General features: G+C 42.4%; 2 protein-coding genes across 11 annotated transcripts in view; one reads left to right on the top strand and one right to left on the bottom strand.

The window, feature by feature from the left end:
• Positions 1–10449, bottom strand: part of LOC131140368 (protein unc-79 homolog) — a 68784-nt gene that overhangs the window by 12402 nt on the left and 45933 nt on the right. For 7 of the 10 annotated variants that reach the window (XM_058090722.1, XM_058090724.1, XM_058090727.1 and 4 more), the window contains 11 exons: positions 10202–10364; positions 8172–8321; positions 6841–8088; positions 6544–6648; positions 6302–6418; positions 4589–4691; positions 3388–3528; positions 3213–3251; positions 3009–3121; positions 2845–2930; positions 326–499 (listed from right to left, as the gene is read on the bottom strand). In XM_058090722.1, the coding sequence (XP_057946705.1) occupies positions 326–499; positions 2845–2930; positions 3009–3121; positions 3213–3251; positions 3388–3528; positions 4589–4691; positions 6302–6418; positions 6544–6648; positions 6841–8088; positions 8172–8321; positions 10202–10364 (2439 nt within the window). The remainder of the gene's footprint in view (positions 1–325; positions 500–2844; positions 2931–3008; positions 3122–3212; positions 3252–3387; positions 3529–4588; positions 4692–6301; positions 6419–6543; positions 6649–6840; positions 8089–8171; positions 8322–10201; positions 10365–10449) is intronic. The other 3 variants (XM_058090723.1, XM_058090731.1, XM_058090726.1) reach the window with 2 other exon arrangements.
• Positions 1–10449, top strand: part of prima1 (proline rich membrane anchor 1) — a 57565-nt gene that overhangs the window by 41666 nt on the left and 5450 nt on the right. The gene's annotated exons all lie outside the window — the stretch shown is intronic.

Below are 10449 nucleotides of genomic sequence, written 5' to 3'. Positions count from 1 at the left end.
TTAAATAACTGTTAATAGCTATCCTCCCTATCCGTGTGGAAGTGGTAAGTTTTTGGCTATTTAAGTTTAAAGGAAATAACTTGGAGGCTACCGTTTAGGTCGCTATAGCTCTCTAGTTTGTGAGTTCTGAGAATATGAGGCATTCCTTTCACAAAAGACCTCCAAGGTCAAAAAGCGTCAAATCGGAGTCAAATCAATTACAAATGTCAAGATTCAGTGCTATTGAACCTGACAAGGGCACAGCTCGATGCTTTCTCCCTGAGCCGTAATCACATCAAAGCATATCAGGCGAAAGTCTTAAGCGAGCGTCGGCGTCAATAGCTACCTTCAGAGGAAGCACAGACGGCAGTTTAGCGAGAAAGGTCTGGAACTGGTTGCAGATGGTGGCCCACAGGTTGCTGGGAGAATCCATGGGGAGAGCCTCCATGAAGGTGGCGATGTTGTCCAGGCAGTGCAGCATGGTGCCGCCGGCCGGGAGACTCTTTTTGTTGTTCAAGCCCTGGAGCGGGGAGTGTACATGAAGCGTAGCTGGGGTTATATAACGGCCGTTCTATAAGCGAGGCGATATTTCCGTTTAAGTGATCACTCAGTACTGATCAATCATGATTGTTCATAATAATAATAATAATAATAACAAGGCCGGCGGATTTAGGACACCGAAGTAGAGATTATTGCTTGCGTGGGCATTCGCCTCGCTGCTCATTTCTGGAGTCGAACAATAACAATCAACTGGTGAGGTTGTATTGGGTAATAAGGCAGGTTCTCTTAGATGCCCTCAGGATTTTTTTTTTAAATGGGCTTATGCTGCTTAGCTCAGTGTTTTTCAACCTTTTTTGAGCCACGGCACGTTTTTTTTTACATTGGAAAAAATCTTGTGGCACACCACTAACCAAAAATATTCCAAAATGTCACCACGACCTCACACGTGCATCAATAAGTCTATCGGAGGAACAAGGTAGGTGTTGCCACACCTACACCAATATTACATTGCTATGCTAGTCTTTACACCACAGACACTCCACAGTAGCCACGTTTTTACATCACCACTTTTTCTCTTTCCGAATCACCTTTCGGGAAACAATGGTATCCATAGAAAGGAATATTCCAATCTCTTGTCTACATGCGCCGTGTGAAAATCAACCAGAATAGTCAATAGGGCATGCCCAGTAAAACGTAAACATCAACATCACGTGATACCGGCTTCCCCCGAGTTATTCTTTCACTTGTTGGAATAACTCCGTATTGCCAGTTTTTCGTCTGTCCAGTCTTGAAATTTAGTTTGAATCAAAACCAACTTTGCTTAGTCCAGTGCCGATTGCTGGCCTCCATTTTTAAAAGTGAAGAACGTCTGGATCTGCGTGTTACGTCATATCTGAGCATGCGCTGAAAGAACGTACCCGGGATAAATTTAAACAGGAAAAGATCAAATTCAATCTTGCTAATATTTTATAATTAAACTCAGGACATGTTTTATATAGATATATATTTTCTTTTTTAATAAAACTGGACTTATGAATAAAGTATAGAAGGGTTTAGATTCTGTTTCACAGATGGCGCTAATGCATACGAAAGCTGCTTGCCAACCGCCAATAAACAACAGAAGAAGAAAAACACCACGAAGAAGAACGCAGTCTGACAACTTTCCGTTTGAGCGGGTACAAGATACCTCAATCGGATTGGTTAAAGGAATATTCCATCCCTGTTCAATTCTTTCCGTTTTTTAGCAAATAAACCAAATGCAATTGGAATATTTGGGTCCATATATTCATGGCTATTGACATCATATTTGCAAATGATGATTAATAAATGTTAATTATAAAAAGTGATATTGGATAATTCCTCACGGCACACCTGACGGTTTCTCAAGGTACACTAGTGTGCCCGCGGTACAGTGGTTGAAAATCACTGCTTTAACCAATCCGATTGAGGTATCTTGTACCCGCTCAAACGGAAAAGTTGTCAGACTGCGTTCTTCTTCTTCGTGGTGTTTTTCTTCTTCTGTTGTTTATTGGCGGTTGGCAAGCAGCTTTCGTATGCATTAGCGCCATCTGTGGAACAGAATCTAAACCCTTCTATACTTTATTCATAAGTGCAATTTTATTAAAAAAGAAAATATATATCTATATAAAACATGTCCCGAGTTTAATTATAAAATATTAGCAAGATTGAATTTGATCTTTTCCTGTTTAAATTTATCCCGGGTGCGTTCTTTCAGCGCATGCTCAGATATGACGTAACACGCAGATCCAGACGTTCTTCACTTTTAAAAATGGAGGCCAGCAATCGGCACTGGACTAAGCAAAGTTGGTTTTTGATTCAAACTAAATTTCAAGACTGGACAGACGAAAAACTGGCAATACGGAGTTATTCCAACAAGTGAAAGAATAACTCGGGGAAGCCGGTATCACGTGATGTTGATGTTTACGTTTTACTGGGCATGCCCTATTGACTATTCTGGTTGATTTTCACACGGCGCATGTAGACAAGAGATTGGAATATTCCTTTCTATGGATACCATTGTTTCCCGAAAGGTCATTCGGAAAGAGAAAAAGTGGTGATGTAAAAACGTGGCTACTGTGGAGTGTCTGTGGTGTAAAGACTAGCATAGCAATGTAATATTGGTCCGTGTGGCAACACCTACCTTGTTCCTCCGATAGACTTATTGATGCACGTGTGAGGTCGTGGTGACATTTTGGAACATTTTTGGTTAGTGGTGTGCTACAAGATTTTTTCCAATGTAAAAAAAAAAAAAGGTTGAAAAATACTGTCTTAGCTGGAAACCACAGCATCAGTACTCTTTGACAAGAGCTCCCCCTGCTGGTTAGAAGATAAATAAAAACTCACCTCAAGCAGCATGTTGAGTGCAGCAACAGAACTCAACTCATTGAAATCTATCAGCGACGAGGCAAGCGTACGTAAGAAACTTCCATCTGCATAATACAAAAAAAACGGGATAGTTTTCGATTTTTTATGCACTCAGATTTTAATATTGACGACTACCGGCGGACCTTTAATGTTGCTTTGGAAAAGCTGCGGCAAGATGCCATTAGGTGCCAGCTGGTGGAACATGCAGCGGAGGAATTGCTTAGCTACACCTGCAACATTCCCTGGAATCAACATACTGCAAAACATCATAAGGAGACAAGCGTATGAATTATTCAAGTCATCATTTTATAATAAAAAGTGTATAACTTTACACCGTAGTGTACTACCTTTCTGCTTGTCCGGAAAAATTAGCACTGGAAGCCAACCTGAGAGAAGCCAAGTGGATTAGATTCCGGGATTGAATCATGCATGAGTTGTGGGGGTTAGTTATGAAACTGCATTGAAGTGCTGTGTGGATGTAGGTTGCAGGGAATGGGGGGGGGGGGGGCTAGCTCGATGTACCTGCCCACAGATTGCATGATGTCTAGAAGCATAGGAGCAGCCAAATCAGGGCTGAGGTGGATGAACATGGATAGGACCACCACAGCGAGGCCAAGGGTCTCTTCATCGTATTCCTCCAGGACGGCCGTACAGTCGCGACACCTGGAGCGCGACATAAACAGTAATATAATAACATATAATAACATATAATAACATATAATAACATAATAAGACTCGCAGGCCGCATTGATATAACAAAATTTCCGGGGGGGGAGAGGGGGAAGACTATATATTTTACACGTAACAGTCCACCTGGTATTATTGTATCTGTAAAATTGTCATGCAATCTGCTATTATTATTTATTATTTTATATTTATATTTAAATATTTTAAAAATAATAAAATATTATAATAATTAAAATAAAATTAAAATAATAATTATTATATTATTATTATTATTATGTAAAATATGCAAATATAAAAATATTATATATAATTAATATAATAATTAGCATTAATATAATAGATATAATAATCATAATAATAATATAATAATTCATCCATTCATTTTCTACCGCTTTTCCTCACAAGGGTCGCGGGGGGTGCTGGAGCCTATCCCAGCTGTCTTCGGGCGAGAGGCGGGGTACACCCTGGACTGATCGCCAGCCAATCACAGGGCACATATAGACAAACAACCATTCACACTCACATTCATACCTATGGACAATTTGGAGTCGCTAATTAACCTAGCATGTTTTTGGAATGTGGGAGGAAACCGGAGTACCCGGAGAAAACCCACGCGTGCACGGGGAGAACATGCAAACTCCACACAGAGATGGCCGAGGGTGGAATTGAACCCTGGTCCTCCTAGCTGTGAGGTCTGCGCACTAACCACTAGACCGCTGTGCCGCCCAATATAATAATTATTATTTTAATTATTATTATTATTATGTGCTTGTGTCTCTTTTTTCAGGAGCACTTTGTAAACAACAGACCATGTCAGACAAAGAAATTGATACAACCATCAAAAGGTTGGCTCAGGCCATGATGCCAGGTTGTATGTTGACTTTAAATGAAATACTTTTGAAAGATTGTGCGGGCCGTATTCAAACACTTGGCGGGCCGGATGTGGCCCCCGGGCCGTAGTTTGCCCACCCCTGATCTCGGCCCATATTTTCCTCAGTGCCATGCCATAAATTCAACTGATTCCAGTTTCTTTCACCTGTCGGACATCAACGTTGGCTGCTCATCAATGAACTCCTCAGGCGCAGGGACAAACATGCTGACTGTGCTGGGTGCAGAGAGTAGACTGGTCTTTGTTGGTCCTACAGTACAGAGAAAGACCTGTTACAGGAAAATGGTTTTCTCAGCAGTCTGAGTCAACGTACATACTAATCTTCTCAGAAAGATGTCACAATACATCACTTGGATATCACTTCCTGTCTTGAGCACATAAACACAACCTTTACTATGAAAAATAGCCAAAACAAAATATGTTTAAAACAACATTGGACGGAATTTGGGGGTATTAAAGTAGTTTAGATAATAAAACAATGGTAATGGTAATGGTTTAATTTCATTTGAACATGCATCAGATTACAATTGAATGCATCACATAATCAGTTCACAGTTCCACATGTCCAAAAGGAGTAGGAAGAAGCAAAGCTTATTAAATCCTACCCCTCCATCTGGTACTTTTACAATCAGTAACTGTTACATTTGTTCACTTCCTGCCTTTCTAATATAATTTCATTTTTTTTTTTTAATTTAAAAAAATGTTTTTTTTTTTTATTATTTTAATTTTTTTAATGGTTTAATTTCAGTTGAACATGCATCAGATTACAATTGAATGCATCACATAATCAGTTCACAGTTCCACATGTCCAAAAGGAGTAGGAAGAATCAACAGTCAGAACTCAGTCAAGATGCATTCATGGTCTCACACAAAGTTGGGTTTTTTAAAACTCATTACAAAGACATTAATTTTCCCCGCTCGGGTGTTCATAAATATTCAAGTGGTTAGCGCGCAGACCTCACAGCTAGGAGACCGGGGTTCGATTCCACCCTCGGGCATCTCTGTGTGGAGTTTGCATGTTCTCCCCGTGCATGCGTGGGTTTTCTCCCACATTCCAAAAACATGCTAGGTTAATTAGCGACTCCAAATTGTCCATAGGTATGAATGTGAGTGTGAATGCTTGTTTGTCTATATGTGCCCTGTGATTGGCTGGCCACCAGTCCAGGGTGTACCCCGCCTCTCGCCCGAAGACAGCTGGGAAAGGCTCCAGCACCCCCGCGACCCTTGTGAGGATAAGCGGTAGAAAATGAACTAATGAATGAATGAATGAATGTAATTAGGGGCTGCACCGGTGGTGAGCACGCAGGCCTCACAGCTAGGAAACCCGAGTTCAATTCCACCATCGGCCATCTCTGTGTGGAGTTTGCATGTTCGGGTACTCCGGTTTCCTCCCACATTCCAAAAACATGCTAGGTTAATTAGCAACTCCAAATTGTCCATAGGTATGAATGTGAGTGTGAATGGTTGTTTGTCTATATGTGCCCTGTGATTGGCTGGCCACCAGTCCAGGGTGTATCTGACACCTGGGATAGGCTCCAGCACCCCCTCGCGACCCTCATGAGGATAAGCGGTAGAAAATAAATGAATGAATGAATGCAAAGGGAGCCACAACAAAGAGGCTAAAGAGCCACATGCGACTCTGGAGCCGCGGGTTGCTGACCCCTGGTCTAGTCAAAGGACATACAAAAAATGTATTAGAACTAACGCCCAATGAGGAGGGTAGTAGAAGTTATAATAGAAAGATGGGGTTAGGATTAGGAATTCCAATTGAACTTTTCAACTCATTTCGAAAGTAAATTCCATGATTGGTGCTGTAGCAACGTCCGACCGAAAGACCGACCGACCGACCGACTGACTGACCTGTGTCCCAGGTGCTGATGTTGTGCGGTGCGCTGGATTGATGCTCCAGCTGCCTCTTCATCAGCTGGCTCATGGTCAACGCTCCCAGAGAGCCTCGCTTCACTTGACGGTACTGAACTGTGAAGGTCACACAAGGACAAAAATCATTCCCGTTAAAGCAGCCACGTATCATCTCAGGGAGCCACCGGAAAACCGATAAAGTTACTCCGTTTTTTTGTTTTCCCAATCACGTTTCAGCTTACTACCAGAAACTGAAGAACGGTGGCTTGTTTCAGGCATCGCCGCTTCGAGCGTCGGAGCCGAGGAAGATTCCCGCGGCTTTTCCAAAGTAGACAAAGCTTTGTTATCTGGAAGGTGAATCATCGGTCAGACGGTTCAAGACAAATTCATATATCTTCTGGATCTTCTGGAATGCTGGAGCCTATCCTTGCTGACTACATCAAACTATACAGAATATCCTGTTTCTTTAATCGGAACGTCGTTTTTTGGGGGGATTTCAACAGGAATGCTAGCATAGTCGTGGTTTCTCTGCGACTCACCGGGATCTGCGACCTGCTCCGTGCCGAGTTTATCGAACGTGTTGAACGAGATGTCCAAGTATTCCCTCTGGATGGCGCTCACAGCTATCTTCCTCTGCTTCCGTTGTCGAGGAACAATCTGGATCTTGAACTCCGCCTCGTCGTTGTCATCGCCGTCGTGAGCTTTGGGATCGCTGTCTGCTTCGTCGCCCATGTCGTCATCCTCCTCATCGTCACCATCCTCTTCATCATCATTGGTTTTCTCTGGTGAGGATAGAGGTTCGAAGCTATCTTCCGGAATGTCCAAAAAAATGGTCCTGCTTGAAGGACTTGAAGCTTTCATCTCCTCGGACATCCCAAAAGTGTCGTCCAGTGACGTGTCAGGGACATGTGGAGTCTTCCTTAGTAGGTCTCTTTTCTGCTTCAGAGTCATGATGGGGCTCTCGTGGGAGATGTTTTCCAGTCGCTCGGGCAACTCAAAGGAGCTGGATGGTGTCAGCTTCTTCTCCAAAAGCAGTTCCTCTGAGTCTTGTTCTCCGGTCAGAAGGTCTGGAATTTTTTTGTCGCTGGAACAGTCCTCCACGCTGACCTGCACTACCGGAGACAACCGTAAAGTGTTGCTACTCGCAGGGGAGGCAAGAACCTTCGGACTCCCGTTGAACTTTGTGCCGATTAAGGTGTTGAGGTCAAAGTCTTCATCGCTCTCGACGATGCGAAGCGGAGGTAAGGATTCAAACACTAAAGAGTCTGTGTCAGACATGGAGAGAAGCGAGTGTTTTTCCGGAATGGAGGTGCAGTCAGAGGAGAGGTCGATAAGGTCCGTGTCCTCCTTCCCAGCAGCTGACCCCCCGACTGAACCCTGATCCAGACGGTCCTCAAAGGTCTCCATGCAGCTGAGACGGACTTCTGGTATGACGGGTTTAGACGTGTCAGAATGTGCTCCTCGGGAACCACGTCGAGTTACGGAATCGCTTCCCTCCACTCGAACCGAAGAACCATCAGAGGATCCTTTAGCGTGACGTCTGCCGTGCGCGGCGGCGGATGGGGGCAGCACCACAGGGGGTGCCTGCAAGTCGCAGCGGTCAATGCAGGATTTGCGTCGATGTTCGTCCAAATTGAAGAGTATGGAGTCGGTGTTGGAGATGTCAAGAGATTTCTGCTTGTTCATAGCCTGAAGACGCTTCTTCCTGGTGCTCTCCTCTCTCACACAGTGCAGGATGCTGTCCTGAAGGGCGCTGGCTTCCCGGTACTCGGACAGCTCGATTTCACCTACAGCAGAAAAAGCATACGAAAATAAGACGCGGCGAAAAATCGGACAAATCGAATGAAGCTAATTTCTTCTCGGTTCTTACTTTTCTTTGCATTGAGCTCCACGGGTTGGTACTTCACCGACTTGCTGCCGCCGATTCTCTTCAGGCGGGCGAAGAAGGTCTGCGACTCCTTGTTAGCGGCGCCCGTGGGTGTGTCGTGAACATCGGACTCATCAAATACGCTGTCCTCCTCTAAAACACAGGGAAGAAACCGAGAAGTCAAATTGTTGCTATTTTATCCGGAGTTGGAAGAGAGCGCAAAACATGACATTTGCGACATTCACTATGGGTTATACCAGAGGTAGGGAACCTATGGCTCGGGAGCCAGGTAGGGCTCTTTTGATGACTGTATCTGGCTCTCAAGCATTTACCACAATAACAATGTATGTTTGCTAACATTTTAAAGTAAACATCACATAAATCACTGTTAAAAATATTAAAAATCAACAACTTTCTTATGCATTTTAATCCGTCCATCCATTTTCTACTGCAATACGGCTGACCATATCTATCTTTCCTGATATTTTCCAGGTCAAACACCAAAACTCGATTATTACTGGGTAATGCGGTAGTGTACCTCGGTCATTAAGATGTAAATGTAAACTTTCCTCCTTTAGTCAAATAGTCACCTAGCTAAAGCTGCAGAACCAAGCCTTCTGGCAAAGATGGCCAAAAGAATGAAATATACTGAGTACGGTGCAAAACCATGCAGCAGCAGAAGTTGCATTAATGGCAGCAAGTATTTGATTTATTATTGGACACTGCGCTGCTCACGAAAGTGTGCTGGCCACACCCCATTGGCGTGGGGTAGTGTGCCTGGTCTACATAATTAGAGGCTCTCACAGATACACATTTTAAAATATCTGGCGTTCATGGCTCTCGAAGCCAAAAAGGTTCCCGACCCCTGGGTTATACAGTAAACCTCGGATATATCGGAAATTCGCTCACAACGGACAGATAAAAAAGAACCGATTTTTCTGTAATGCATTTCCAATAAAAATTCATTGCATATATCGGATTTTTGTCTACCCACCAACTATATGTGGTTTCTTAAGTTTTTATTATTTGCTGTTTTATTATTATTATTATTATATTTATTTATTTATTACTGATTGATTGATTTTCTTCATTTTTGATTTGTTTATTTACTTACTTCGGTACGAGGTGCATTATTAAAAAAAAAATTAATAAAAAAAAATACTTAAATTATATTATGGAAAGCAGGAAGTGAACAAATGTAATAGTTACTGATTGTAAAAGTACCAGATGGAGGGGTAGGATTTAATAAGCTTTGCTTCTTCCTACTCCTTTTGGACATGTGGAACTGTGAACTGATTATGTGATGCATTCAATTGTAATCTGATGCACGTTCAAATGAAATTAAACCATTAAAAAAATTGTTTTAAATAAAAAAATACTATTAAATAAAATTTTATTATATTCAGAAAGCAGGAAGTGAACAAATGTAACAGTTACTGATTGTAAAAGTACCAGATGGAGGGGTAGGATTCAATAAGCTTTGCTTCTTCCTACTCCTTTTGGACATGTGGAACTGTGAACTGATTATGTGATGCATTCAATTGTAATCTGATGCATGTTCAAATGAAATAAAACCATTAAAAAAATAATTAAAAAAATACAATAAAATAAAATTATATTCGGAAAGCAGGAAGTGAACAAATGTAACAGTTACTGATTGTAAAAGTACCAGATGGAGGGGTAGGATTTAATAAGCTTTGCTTCTTCCTACTCCTTTTGGACATGTGGAACTGTGAACTGATTATATGATGCATTCAATTGTAATCTGATGCACGTTCAAATGAAATCAAACCATTACCATTACTGTAAGTAATTCTGCATGTGGATTGGAGCTTTGTCTCTGTTAGCTATTAATATTCCCTATGTAGCTCCTCTCTCATTGATTTCACCAATGACAAATGTCAGAGCCTGAAGCAGGACGGCACGCTCTTAATCTTAGGATATCATGAAAAATGCATACGACTCCATTTAATTTTTAGGACATTCTGCCAACGGTTGCGATTGATGTCTGCGCTCGAGCTGAGCATTTTCACCTTTTTCCTTTTCACTGTAGCGGCTCATGTTGGAGTTGTCGCTGTAGAGGGGGCCGGCTGTGGCGTGTGGACGGCAGCTGTGATACTGGGCATTCAGGGTGTTAATGGTAATGTGGATCAGGTGGAGGACAACTTTACTTCCGTCCATTTCTCTGTAAGGGTACTGAAGCACACAAAGAGGACATTTCAGTTGGTGCAGGAGGATAATTTCATTTTCTACCGTTTATCCTCACGAGGGTCGCGGGGGT

Source organism: Doryrhamphus excisus, chromosome 13 (genome assembly GCF_030265055.1).
Source record: "Doryrhamphus excisus isolate RoL2022-K1 chromosome 13, RoL_Dexc_1.0, whole genome shotgun sequence".
NCBI classification, from domain to species: domain Eukaryota; kingdom Metazoa; phylum Chordata; class Actinopteri; order Syngnathiformes; family Syngnathidae; genus Doryrhamphus; species Doryrhamphus excisus.
This window is presented reverse-complemented; position numbering and strand designations above follow the sequence as displayed.